We start from the raw sequence: 13857 nt of genomic DNA, 5'->3' as shown, positions 1-13857 counted from the left end.
ATAAACGTGTTGTTCTTTGGTGAGAAAAGAGCACCGTTTATTGCAAGTCTTTGATTGAAATATTCAAACTCCAGTGTTGCACAAGGTCAAAAAAACACACACACACCTGATTAGTCATCATTTCAACCAAGTTGAAGCACCACAGGTAGTAGCGACATCATCATTATACACGTTTATATTTCCGAAGAACCAAGCAAAACTTTTAGAGTTTGGCTTGTATCTGATAAAAGTATAATACTTCATATTTCAAGCCAAGTGGCGTTGCATGGACTCAGTTGCGCAGTTGAGCATACACAATTTTCACGGCAAATTCAACAGTACCGTATCTGTATTTTCTGCCGTATTAAAGTATTCCGGTGTTGTCAACCATATATCATCTTATATACAAACATCATTTTTAAAACCATCACTGGTTCATGACACAAAAACATATAACACATTCCACACACACACACAAATCACACTTCTGTTACACCATCCTCAAGAAATCTTGTCTTAAATAAAACATGAATAAAATATAAAATACAAATCTGAAGCAGCAAAAATAAAAACAGCTAATAAGGTAAACAACTTATTAGATGTGTGACCCATATTTGGGGTCCACACTTTTAAAAACACATTGAAACGGATCCTGTTTTAAGGTGCCATGCGGCCAGAGTAGTCTCTGCCAACGGACAGCTGGTCGGGAGTTGTCGATTGTCACTGAGGCGGACGGGGGGGGGGGGGGGAGTAACCAGCTCCCGGTGACTTGCTAAGAGGCGTTGCTCTTTAGGTGTTGGGTTTGCAGCGGTTTCACGTGATACTCGTAAATCTTCAGCGCCGGGCCCAGCTTGATTGACAGGCCCGTCAACACGTCATTACGTGTCATCAGGAGCAGTGATTTGCCATCAATTTCCTGTCAAGAAGTGAAGAGATTTTATTACCATTGTCTTAAAGTCAAATCGTAGGAGGTCGGGAAGTTCAACCTGATCTTGGAATGCTGGGGCCTGTTCCTCAAACCCTGTTGCTTTAAAGTAATTGACGACGTCAGCAACCCCCCAGTTGGCTGGATCTGGAAGCTGGCCATTCTCCACTGGGCTGCGGAGAGAGTATATTCTTCATGACAAGATTCAATGCAAACTCTTTGATGCTAGTTTGCTTCCTGACTACTATCGAGGTGCCCTTAAGCAAGGCACCGACTTGCATGCTCCATTCACTCTTGGTGTCTCTGCATGATCTTATTCTCTGTGTGGTGTGCAACACAAAATGCAGCAAGGTGTAAATTTCCTTTTCCCTTTAGGGGTTTCTAATCAGGATAATGAATTAACAAGTTGAAAGGTCTGACTCACAGTTGGAATTTCATGGCTCCAGCTTTGTTGTGTGAAGTTTGAATGTTCCCATGCTGTCATGGTTTTGGTTTTTGCTGCTTTTGTTTGGGTTCTAGTTTTATGTTTGTCATGTTCCTTTACATTTCTGTTTCTGCTTTCCAGTTTGTTTCCCCTAGTCTTGTTATTGTTAACCTTGTCCACCTGCGTGTGTCTTCCCTTCCCAGTGTATCTACCAATCAGCTTCCCCTGCCACTTGTGTCTTGCCCAACTGTGTCTAGTCATTGTCAATTAGTGTGTGTATTTAGTCAACTGTTTTTGGTTCAGTTCATTGTTATTTTCCTGCCTGAATTACTGCCGTTCTCCTCTCCTCTCCTCTCCTCTCCTGTCCTGTCCTGTCCTGTGCTGTGCTCTGCCCTAGTTTCCCTTGTTCGTCTGCCCGGAGTTTATTTGTGTTTCGATCAGTTCCTTATTTTCCTCCTGCTTTTGTTTTATTAATAAAATCCCTCCTCGACTCCTCTGCCCTCGTGCCCTGCTTCACCTGCATTTGGGTCCTTCACCCCGCCGACACATGCAAGGTTCACTGAGGAATCAATATTAGGGTTTAGGGGGACTTTTACAGTGGCTTTATTCCATGTAATGGGGAAAACTCAATTGAGTAGTAGAGAAATGATAAAGAACTGTAGTTCTATCCTTAAGTGATTTGTAAAGGCTATAATAAAATAACATGATTCACTGTAAAAAAAATAACTAAATAAAAAATAAATAAAATAAAAATAAATAAATTATTCATGGCGTTAGTAGGCACAGCTTAAAGTCAAGGGCTTTCTATGCATTGTTTGCTCTGTGAACACAATTGATCATTTATTTTAATAATTTGGTCTAAAACAAAGAAACCTGTCTTACTCTTAATAATATATTGATTCTGAACAGACATTTTCATTATTTATGTATTTAATTTAGGGCAACTTAGAAATCTCAGAACCATCATTTAAAAGCTGAGTTCAAGACGGACGGTGGTGCCTGGACAGCAAGACAAACGCTATTTTGGTTTTGGATGTTTCTCTTTTCCAACACACCTGAAGTGCATCAGCAAACTCTGCATAAGCCTGATAACAATCTTGTTCATTGGAAACAGCTGCGTTGGAGTAGGGAAAAATTCAAAACCTACAGGACTCGGGGCCTCAAGGACCAAGTTTGGACACCAAGGTCATATAGGCTTTGCTGTCTGGTTATAAATACAATTCTTAGTTATGGTGTTTTAAAACAAACAAACAAACAAAAAACTATCAAATAGTGCGCTAATAAAAGGGGTGACTGTAAAACAAGTCTGTTACTACTGCAAGAATAATTAACAGCATGAACAAATAAAAACTATCATACTCCTTAATATTTGCATTGTGCCGCTTGGCATGCTAGTAATTACAGCATCAACTTCCTCTTTCACTGGAGCGTTTTCAGCACGTTTTGTGTGCACACAAACAGGGATATTTATTTATTTATTTTTTTGCAAGATTTCATATTTATGTTTTGTGCAAGATTATTCTTTCGTCCATTTTTCTCCATGTTCTCATTTATACCCACGACAGATTGACTGACAACTCCTTTTGAGCATTGTGGCTGCCATCTTGATTCATTAGTTCGACTTAAAATCAAGGGCTTTCTACGCATAAAAAAAATGTAAGTTTGTTACATGTACACATTTTAATCCGTTCAAAACTTATATTAATAAATTGGTCTATTCTGTAGCGAGGAGGAGGTGGCTAGAGAAGGTGCAGATCTACATGCTCCCTCAGTGTTTGTGACTTTGAATGAATATGACCAGTATAATTGTCAAATTGTTCTTTTTGAGGCAGGACTATGAAATGTCATGCAAGTCATCTGTTCAATTCAATTCATCATAAACAAGTGGTGGCATGGACGAGTGGTATAGTGCTTGTCTCCCACTGCAGTTTCTGGATTCAATCCCAAGCCCTTGTGACTGTGTCCCAAATGTCTTTGACCGGGATAAAGAACCTCCAGTTCCTGATTGTATGTAATCATTAGTTGATTGATTAACGTAGAATTTAAGAACATGGAGTCGTTTTTGCATAGAATTATGTCGGTTCAACTTAATTAAGCTTGTTGAATACAAAACAAATAATGTTCTCTAAACTATAAAGCATTAAGTTTAACCAACTAGAGAAGATATGTTGCATTTACGCAATGTTAAAGTTATTACCTCAATTTATTAAGTTGGTCCAGCATTTTTTTTTTTTACAGTAAATAATTAAATATAGTATCACACAATGAAAATTAAATTGGCCCAGATTCTAGTGTAAAACAGTTTTTGTTTTAGTTTTTAAATAATCTTGTGGCATTTACACAACGGCGGCTGAGGTGAAAGAACTTAAATAGATATACAGTATGCAAATTGTTACCTAATTTTTTCAACTTGAGTCAACTTTTAGAGTGCACATAGAACCAAATAACCCATGCAGGCATGCAAGGAGAGATGTCAGCGTTAAAGAGACACAAACAGTGATGTACCTCTTGAGCTGAGGAGAGTGGGTGGGGGGGTTGCCTTGCTCATGAGCAACTCGACAGTCGCTCAGGAGCAGACTAGGAGCCTTCTACCATTTGAGAATCTAAAACTGTTACATACATTCACTGCAAAAATTGGTACATTTAAAATTTTAGCGGTCAATTTGTTTTAAATTTGATTTGCTACTCTGCACACACGTTTGACTGACCATAATAAGCACTCTTCCCAGAAATCTGAGACTGTACCTTTTGGTGTCAACAGAACCATTTGCCTTGTCTTCCATGACGGCTGCAAAGAAACAATTGGGATCCATTATGAAATATCAGCACCCATACATGCTCTCAAACTTTGTATTAAATTCGCATACATATCAAATAATGTGTTCACACTTGCAGACAGTAGAGTATACAAGCAAAAGCTAAAATCACCGAGTTATTATTAAGAAATTACCTTAGGCTGAAGAGAAAACTACTAGGCAGAATCATAAACGCGAATGCATGGTTTCTACTTACAATCAGTAACGTTGCAATTAATTTTCATCAGATTGTTTTTCTTGTCGATTTTAAAGTAGGGCTGGTAGGTTCAACATCCTTCTTTTTTTGTAGTCTTCCACCGACTAGACGTTTCTGTCAGAAAGAAAAAAAAAATACCAGGAAACAAGTGTTTAGAGGAGAAATGTCAAAGTAAAGACAGGCGTGTGCACGAGGAAATAGATCGGGAGTATAACAAAGCTGTTATTATCTCAGGAACAAACAACGGAACTAGAGATGCAATGCGTGAAAATGACACCCTTAAAACACATTTCACAATGATAGTTAGAGGGGAAAAAAACAATATAAAATTGAGTCAACACACATCCTAAACGCTTTCCACTGGTGTAGATAAATTTTAATGACAAAAATACAACGTGGCTCGAATAGTAAAACAGTCACAATAAACAGAAAGCGAATATCAAATACTATCGCTGCCTTTTCGTATTTATCAAGCTAACACGGACAGTTAGCTGGCTTTGCTAATACAAAATCCAACACATTTTGAATGACTCTTTTTTTTTTTATTTTTTTACTACAACGCGCCGTCCAAGTTAACCAACTTACGAGTGACGATAAAAAGTTCCCGACATCCCGTGGCGTTGTACTTGCAAAAAATGGAAGATATCCATTTGATAATATCAAAAATTAATCAAAGCCAACTAGCTTCCATCGTCACAGCGTCCTTTGCTACGTCACTGGAGAATCATGGGAAGTGAAGTTTATTTCATCCATGGAACATGTGCATTTTTGTTTTGCATCTACTGTACTAGACATTGAATCAGTCTTTAATTTTTCTAATAAAAAGGATTTATTATTGTGACATATTCTTTGTTACATAAAATTTGCTACAGCAAAGAATATTCCCCTTGCAATCACAAATGAAGTTAGGTGAGGAGGGGAAAAAAAAATCCAAAACGTTTCAGCCATTTAAATGATGTGCAAAACATCCCACAAACTAAATACAAAGATATGTCAGGAATATTGAGCCCATACCGGCATATTTGACTAACTACAAAGAGAACCCAATCTGACTTATTTATTCAGGAGTGAAGAGGCTCGGGGGAAAGTGCCATCGTTTACATCACATATGACAAACATCATTACACACAGGTTCTTAATGACACTGAAAGAGCTGTGGATTTCACACAAAAATAGTTTGTGGCAGGATTGACACACAGGCAGTTTGGATTGGAACATGCTGAAGATCAAGGTGTTTATTAGCAGACATTGTCCTTATGTAAGTATCATGGATGCACAACAATATTCTGCTCTTTGTGCCAAATTATGGACAAAAAGCTGAATGACACGCACGCAAAATTAAGGAATTTAAAGAAAGGGTTAAGTATATTTCACTGGTAGGCGCCTATGAGAGGCATCGGTGTGCAACTTATGCAGTCTGTCCATACAAGTCTTCAGAGACATGAACTTATTAGAATGGAGTTTAAATATGATTTAAAAATATAATTGCTTTGATCAAAATGTAACAAAGAACACAAGACACAAAAGCTTATCAATCAAAGCAATGTAGAACTAAAAGTTTAACCTATGAAAATATAGCATAAACTGCACACAATTTTTGTGAGGAGTAATGGATGGATAATTTGGCTGCATTTTGTATCCTTTCCAGGACATCGAGCACCATGTCGTTAAAAATATTAAGAGAACTAATGTGAGAAAGACGTTGACAGTTGCTCTAATTCTTCCAAGTTGTAAAATTTAATAACTTAAAAAAAAAAAAAAAAATAATCCCCAAACCTGAGTACTTGACTGCAAATGTCCTTGCTTGTGGAGCAAGGAAAGCCAAACCTCTCAAAAGGACCCCCGTGGTTAACTACGAGGCTTAATAGATATGATATTGCATGAAAGTTAAACAGATAGGTGATGGTATGAAACACTCCATATAGCTGCACGGTGGACTGGTGTCACTCTGGTGGGAGGTGTACGGAGGCAATAATTTCACTTCAGCAACAGAGGAATCTTTTACAAAGGAAGAAAAAAAAGCCATCAGAGGAGAAATAAAACCATGTGAAGAATACCTTAACACAAACAGCAGATGGTTGAAAAATGTTTTTTTTTTTTTTTTTCCAATTTTGTGTTTCATACTTTGCTTCAGTTTGTAATTCACATTGCTTCTATATTATTAATAGGTGGAATTATTTTTCAAAACAAACAAACAAAAAGTTCGAAAGAATATCGTAAATATTGACTTTTTGCACAGATTTGGTTTCCAATAGAAGTTCCTTCAGCATACGAAAGGAAATGTGGCAAGACAGTGGCCATCTTGGAAAATTTGCACAAAGAAAAAGCAACTCTATCACTGTACAACTTGATGAACTTAGATGCAAATGCTATGTGTTATTACTGCTGACAGAAGGATGAGAATGTCTGGTTTGCTGTTACACATTTGTTGTTAATTATTAATATTTGCCGTCACGTGGTGACGCAGGAAAATGCCATAGCAATAATAATAATACATTCTGTGCTAAAATTAAACAACTAAATAAAATATATGTGATATAGGAACAGCTTAAGCGCACCGTACGTTGACACAGTTGCACAAAAATAAACACATGAAAAAACAAAACAGGGTTAGACATAACATGCCAAAAAGTCAAAGCAATATTATGGCAGTGACATTATTTGTTGTGAATGCGCTGCTCAAGCACAATTAGCATTCAAAACCAAATAAAAACAAAACAAAAACAGTTCCTTCAGCAACATTCAGAAAAATTCCGCATAAACATACTTGGAATATTTCAGAATGTGTGGAAAAAAACCAACCTCCTTCCCCATTTTCACTCAAAAAAAAGGTAAAACGTACCATTCAAGTTCAGTCATTAAAATATCACATCAGGTCTGAGGTACAGTTCAAGGACACGTCCAATGAATTGATATGGTTGTAACAATGCTACAAATGATGCACTATAATCACATCAATGGCAAAATTCTGCTTCATATTAATACTTCAATGCCCATCAATCTGCTTTAAAATTGACCAGTGCAAAAGTAAAAAAAAAAAAGTAAAATAAAAATCATACAATAAAACTAATGTCAGAAACTTTGTCTTGCCAAAAAGTAGGCGTACTGTATTCACAAATCGGCATTTATATGCCTGAAGAGGACAAATGTTTGGAGTGTTAAATGATAAACACTCAAGTAACACCTTGATGTTAGCGGTTGAGCTGTCCAAAATTAAGTCCGTCTTTCTTTTTTTGGGGGGGGTAAAAATCCGGTGATAAACTTAATACTAACACCCCCAAATTGATTAACAACAACACACATTATGTGAGGAATTAGTTTTCAGCTCAAAACGAGCTTGTCATGTGGCCACAAATGTGCTTTTGTATAATGATCGAAGCTACAACAAACAGCTCATTGCACAAGTAGCTCTTTGCTGCTTGGATTGTTCTGAGAAAAAGTGCTACCTTCAGCCATTCACTCAGTCAGTCATTCAACTCCATTCTATTGCAGAATAAAATTGTTTCCACTGTAGCTGTTAGACAGTTGGGTCACTAGTTATTAAAATGATCCATCAATCCATCCATTTTCTGTTTTTGGGCGGTAGGCAGGATAGAGGCCAACCGCAGGGCACACATAGACGAGCAATCATTCACACTCACAATCACACTTATGGACGATTTAGACTCTTCAATTAACCGACCATGTTCGTCCCATGAATCTGCTGCAATGTAAGCACACAAGAATTCCGTCAATTTCAGTCATGCAAGGAACTATTGGCAGCTCCTGACTAGTTGTACGACGGTCAACTGAATTTCCATCAACCAGTGATCTCATACAGTTCAAACAGACTTACGACTAGATTTCTTTTCCCCATCAAGTTCACCTCTATCGGCACCTGCGCAAAGTTGATCAACAGCATGCTAAAATCATGAGCGTACACTAGTCACAAAAAATTTGGGATATTTGGCTTTTGAGAGAAATTCCAGGAATACCTGAAAATTTATCGTCTTTTACGGATGAACATAAACTGGCCTCAAAGTTTTGAATGTACCATGTTTCAGTATTTTTTGCACAAATTAAAAAAAAAAAACATGAGACCAAGACAGCATCTAACAATTAAAAAAAAATTAAAATAAAATACTGGAAGAGTCACAGAAAGGCATAGAAGAAGAAATTGTTGCAAATTTCCATGCATCAAATACCTGTCGTGAATTTTGCCATTTGGCTCCTTGTTGGTGAACAGCAAAAATTACTGGAACATTGAACAGTTGGAAATTAAGTTGACCTGTACAGGTTAATTTAAGGTTGATTCCAAAATTCACCTGAAAGTCTAATATCCCTAACTTTTTGTGAATGGTATAATATTAAATTTAAAGAACCACTAAGTCTCTCACTCGCTCTCTCTCTCTTTTTTTTTTTTTTTTTAAAGTTTTCAGTAAAGATAAAGGCACAGAAGATATGGGAAGCACATGGTATTGTTGCTAGCATTTTTTTTTTTTTTAGCATAACATTCCAAGTCTATGGAAAGTTGAAACTTGCAATTTTCTTCTTGATTTGTTTGACAGTCGGCAACAAAGTGCAATACTGATGCAAACACTCAAGTGGACAAGCCACAAGAACCTACAGTGTGAGCATTTAAATTGTTTTATTTAGTAAAAATAAAAAAGGGGGAAAAAAAAACTTCTAAATTCATAGAGTGTGTACTGTGTACCCCAGCTTAAAGGTATCCAAGCAAGTCCTTTCCATTTTTTCATACAAGACTGTTGGTCACTATTTTTTTTTTTTAATTCAATCCAATTTATATCAAAGTGTGGTTCATTGGGAATTACTCATTTAGTAAGGACTGCTGAGGTGCCATTGAGCAAGGTACCTCAAACTGTGTGAGGGTGTGCATTCACTTATTGCCTGCTCACTATGACAATAAGGGGCAACTTAGGAGCTGAGTTTGGGGGGGTCGGGGGGGGTGGGGGAGGGGGTCACCTTACTGCTTCAATGGACCAATTGAAAACACTATTCCCATGTATGTTCCATCTGATAATATGCCCAGGAATCCTGCATATGTGTATGTCTGGCCTATGTTTATGTAAAATGTTCAATTTACATTTATACGCATTTTATTATTTCAGAGAATGTCAACTTTCAGTATCAACTCAGCTCACTTGGAACTAAAACATTTGAAAATTAAACCACTGAGCAAGACATTTTCCACAACCTTCTATACAAGCCACCAAAATGCTGAATAACCAAAATAATCAGAACAGGGTGCAATATCAGATGCTACCACGTATCATCACTGGTGACACGAATAGTTTTGAATTTGTTATTTCACAAATTTAAATTCTAACTCAAATTGACATGACGGTATGGGAAAAACAAAAGTGGGAGAACTGAAATTGAAAAGGTGGTCTCATATTCTCATGTTGCATGACAAGGGTGTGGTCTGCATAATGTACCTGTGTGGGGGCTTGTGTTGTGAACAGCACATAAAGGACCTCATTCAAGCTGTGTGTAACAAAAGAGCAGAGCATTTGTTTTGGACACGTCAGCAACAGTTCCACCTCAACCCCCGACGAGAGTGCAAATATCCCCAAACGTGAGCCCTGATGGGACTCTCGTCCACGGACTAGAATTCAGCAAACTCTTTTGCACACTTTTCCGTTTGTGAGACACGAATGTCCTCCTCTTCGTAGTCATCAAAGTTGCTTGTGTCTCCTGGTCCTCTGCACTTGGGTAAGAAGGGGGCTTCAACCTAAATGAGAAGTTGAAGTTCAGTAATTAATATTACCGGTAATTTTACAGTTACAGAAGGGGAGAATTTTTTTTAATTTTTTTTAATTTTTTTTACCTTTCTCTCATATATGGCAATCCAGTCTGTTGCGGAGAACCACTTGTGATTTTTGATGTCATTAACGCCATTTTTAAGATTTCCAAATCTCTTTGTCAAGTCCACCTGAAGCAGATTTCTCAGCAGATCCTTCAGGTCTGAGCTGAAGTGTGAGGGGAATCGTACCTACAGAAGCAAACACAGTTGAGGATCTCTAAACGTCAAATAGGTACAAAACAGACTTCTTTTTTTTTTTTTGGCAATATAATCAAGTTCATGTGACATTTGATTCTTGCACCTTGCCAGACACAATCTTCTCATAGATCTGAATGGGCTGATCAGCAAAAAATGGAGGGTAACCAGCAGCCATCTCATAGATAAGGACTCCGAGTGCCCACCAGTCCACAGCTTTGTTGTAGCCCTGGAAAAGGGAGAACATAATCACTGACTTTTCTTTTATTTTTTTCAATTCTTTATTTTACTCTCTTCCAAGTTGCTCTAAAACTGAGTCTATTTGGTCCCACTCTAAATAGTCATGTTTACTCTACAGAATTTACTGTGTAGCAATAGATGACAAAGCACTACATGCACATTTTCATAAGAATACGATTATACATTTTCTCTTATAAGACAATATCGCCAAGTGCTACTCAAAGATTCATATCCATCATGTTGCTGTTTTCAAATTTTAATGAACAAAATATTCAAATCAATTTAGCTTACCTTGCTGAGGATGATCTCTGGAGCCAAGTACTCGGGAGTTCCACACAACGTCCAGGTTCTGCCTTTTACTCTTTTGGCAAAGCCAAAGTCTGTGACCTTCAGGCGGAACAACAGAAATGTAATGGCATGCATGATGCTCCGACTTGAACCACAATACATCCAGACATGTCGTTGGCGACATTACGTACCTGAATGTACCCATGTTGATCAATGAGCAGGTTTTCAGGTTTCAGGTCTCTGTAGATGAGGTCTAAGGAGTGGAGGTACTCAAAGGTGAGCACTATCTGAGCTGCATAAAATCGTGCATGGTTTTCACTGTAAGGAGGAATGGCAGACAGTCGGGTGAGTCTGTAAGTTCTGAACAACGCATTCAACACAAGTGTTTACTTCATGTAAGTGCCACCAAGAGTCATTTCCTTTTGCAAAAATGAAAGGCCATAGTGGCTATTACACAGTTGGAGCTAAAAAAAAAATATATATATTGTGGAACATTCTCAAGTTACAGTGACTATATACACAAGTTTCACTTAAGTATACATATATGATGACAGAAGAATAGCAATGATGGTAAAGAGAAAAGATGCAACACTAATAATGGCTGAGTACCAATACCATGTATCGGTATTGAGCCCATTGAGCTCCGACCTTAATTCACGTTATCGGGTAATCATGGGCTACTCATACCAGCCTCTGAAACCTAAGGCCCCCAAAAAATTGACATGGCCTAAGTCCTCCTCGCCAGCAGCTGGCGCTACACACAATGGTGAATCAACCTAATGCTTCATAAAGAAAGAAAGGTCTTCTTCTCAATTATCTGTCATTGTGGTAATTTAAATGTTTTGTATCAAGAGTACTAATGGTAGCAGTACTTAGTATCGGAATCACTGCACTCAAGAGTGAATCGGTACTCAGACTGATATCAGTTGACAGTAAGTGTAATAATAATAATAATAATAATAATAATAATAATAATAATAATAATGATAAATAAATAAAAAATAAAAAGTACTGTGTTTATTCTTGATATGAAGAGACTAAACCCCCAACTATAATCAGTAATCTCCCTTTACACATTATCACCACATTTGTCGGTCAACGTTGAGTACACACTTGTTAACATTACTGTTGATGGACGCCTTTTTACTCTTGTATGACAAAGGAATAAAAGTGAAATGCTTTAAAACTATACTGTACAAGTTTAGTAATTCCCTTAGCCACAAATGTCATGAAAGATAAGGTTGATTATTGCCTTTTCTTGTTTTTATTTTTTATTTGAAACGTTTTCAACCAGTAAAAAAAAACGGTATAATTATGTAAAAAAAATAAATATATATATATATATATATATATATATATATATGAACGAATAGTGGTCAGCCATAGAAGTTTTGTAGTATCTACAAATATGTAGCATATACCTGAACCTTCCAATGCGTCTCAGGTGTGAAAACATCTCTCCACCCGGCACATATTCCATTACCATATAGAGGTTTGAGTTGTCCTATTGAACAAAGAGAGACATTTATTTATTTATTTATCGAGTTTTGTAGTGGCAGAGACAAGAAATATAAATAAACACATGTACTAGGTAGAGGTCAGCACCCACCTTGAACGCATACTCCAATCTGACAAGGAAGGGGAAGGAGACGGCCTGCAGTATTCTCTTTTCATTCAGGGTGTGTTCTATCTGTTTCAATTTCACCACCTGCCACACCAAGAGGCAAAAATCACACACTGCCTTGATTTGATCACTTGCTTTATGCAGTTGGATCACATCTGAAACTATGGACAACAGTTTTTTTTTTCCCCCAAGGTCAAATTCAAGGACTTTCCAAAACAATTCAAGTACTTGAAGTACTTTTTTTTTTTTTTTTAAGCTCGGCTAACAGCTGTGGTTTCCCAATAAAATATATTAATATTGTACTCAGAATGTTTAAAGTGAGCCTTCAAATCACATTGTGGCAAACAAACTCAAGATTCAACCAAAAATTTCAAGAGTTTGGTCCAAAAGTCAAACAGAAGTAAAGAAGATGAAAAAGCAACTAGTCAAGATGATTACCTTTCAAAGTAGGCCAACTACTCCTTCATCCAAATAATTTGTTTAATGCTTAAAGGCGGGGTCTTCCGATTTCACTCAGGAAAATGCACTATATAAATACAGGATGTATACCCATAAACTCCTTCTCGACACCTCTGGGCTTCTGTTAATGTGTGGTGGTGATTTTTTCCTAACCCTAACCCTGTATTTTGCCATTTTGTGATTGTTTTGTCAACAGCGGGACATTTCTGTGGACAGACAGTTGTTTACACCTCCAGCCAATCGCAGAGCGGGGGGTTCGGGGTGGCGGGGGGCGTGTCACTCACTGTCGGCAGATGGGCCGGGCGAATTTGTCGGCTGCATGACGTCACTCCCGTGGCAACGACAGCACGCACGGATTAAAAAAAAATAAAATTCACTCACTCACTCACTCACTCACTCACTCACTCACTCACTCACTCACTCACTCACTCACTCACGCTTGTGTGAGTGAGAATGGAAGACCCCCCCTTTAAGGTTTTACAATTAACAAAAGTTACATGAATAACTTAAAAAAAAAAAAAAGTTTTTTATTTTTAATCTGACACATAACCGTGATAAAAATGCCTCTAATTATCTGAGTATTTTAATGTTTTTAAAGGGGACGTTCAAATTCCATTCAGTTATTAATTTCTGATAACTTGATTTCCAGTTGGGAAATGCTGTTTGAAATTGTGACAAATTAAAATCCGACCAGCCAAGTTCCAAAGGTCTCCTATGTTTCACTTTCAAACATATAATGATCATGTTTTATCATAGCATCCTAAAACAAAACTCAATTATTTTTTTAAAACAATGTAATAACGTAAAAATATTTTTATTTCTCTATGTAGCAAGGGACTGAGTCAGTTGGAACATAATTGGCTGTAAATTGAAAATGTTACCACAGTAAACTTTTACTTTAAAAGCAT

General features: G+C 37.2%; 2 protein-coding genes across 10 annotated transcripts in view; both read right to left on the bottom strand.

The window, feature by feature from the left end:
* Positions 1–9: 9 nt before the first annotated feature.
* samd13 (sterile alpha motif domain containing 13) lies at positions 10–9905 on the bottom strand. Of its 3 annotated transcripts, none has more exons than XM_077535447.1 (5): positions 9776–9905; positions 4341–4454; positions 4074–4116; positions 966–1077; positions 10–895 (listed from the first exon to the last, which is right to left on the bottom strand). In XM_077535447.1, exons 2-5 carry the CDS (start codon positions 4366–4368, stop codon positions 752–754), a joined length of 327 nt encoding a protein of 108 aa, XP_077391573.1. In that variant the 5' UTR covers positions 4369–4454; positions 9776–9905; the 3' UTR covers positions 10–751. The 3 variants fall into 3 exon arrangements, with proteins under 3 accessions (XP_077391573.1, XP_077391572.1, XP_077391574.1); XM_077535446.1 differs by lacking the exon at positions 9776–9905 and adding an exon at positions 4926–5222; XM_077535448.1 differs by lacking the exons at positions 4074–4116; positions 4341–4454; positions 9776–9905 and adding an exon at positions 1329–1654.
* Positions 9419–13857, bottom strand: part of prkacba (protein kinase, cAMP-dependent, catalytic, beta a) — a 294170-nt gene continuing 289731 nt past the window's right edge. For all 7 annotated transcript variants that reach the window (XM_077535439.1, XM_077535437.1, XM_077535438.1 and 4 more), the window contains 7 exons: positions 12476–12574; positions 12288–12370; positions 11058–11184; positions 10870–10965; positions 10445–10567; positions 10168–10332; positions 9419–10071 (listed from right to left, as the gene is read on the bottom strand). In XM_077535439.1, the coding sequence (XP_077391565.1) occupies positions 9946–10071; positions 10168–10332; positions 10445–10567; positions 10870–10965; positions 11058–11184; positions 12288–12370; positions 12476–12574 (819 nt within the window). In that variant the 3' untranslated portion in view covers positions 9419–9945. The remainder of the gene's footprint in view (positions 10072–10167; positions 10333–10444; positions 10568–10869; positions 10966–11057; positions 11185–12287; positions 12371–12475; positions 12575–13857) is intronic.

Source organism: Festucalex cinctus, chromosome 10 (assembly GCF_051991245.1).
Source record: "Festucalex cinctus isolate MCC-2025b chromosome 10, RoL_Fcin_1.0, whole genome shotgun sequence".
Lineage (NCBI taxonomy): Eukaryota > Metazoa > Chordata > Actinopteri > Syngnathiformes > Syngnathidae > Festucalex > Festucalex cinctus.
Note: the sequence above shows the minus strand (reverse complement) of the source record. Positions and strands in the feature narration are given on the sequence as shown.

Bases quoted from the DNA above. Each gene is read 5' to 3' on its own strand.
- samd13 (XM_077535447.1), bottom strand. From the start codon at position 4,368: ATGAAAATTAATTGCAACGTTACTGATT. The intron at 4,117-4,340 runs GTAAGTAGAAAC...GTTTCTTTGCAG, and splicing joins TAATTGCAACGTTACTGATT to CCGTCATGGAAGACAAGGCA. The intron at 896-965 runs GTTGAACTTCCC...ACTTCTTGACAG, and splicing joins CCCCAGCATTCCAAGATCAG to GAAATTGATGGCAAATCACT.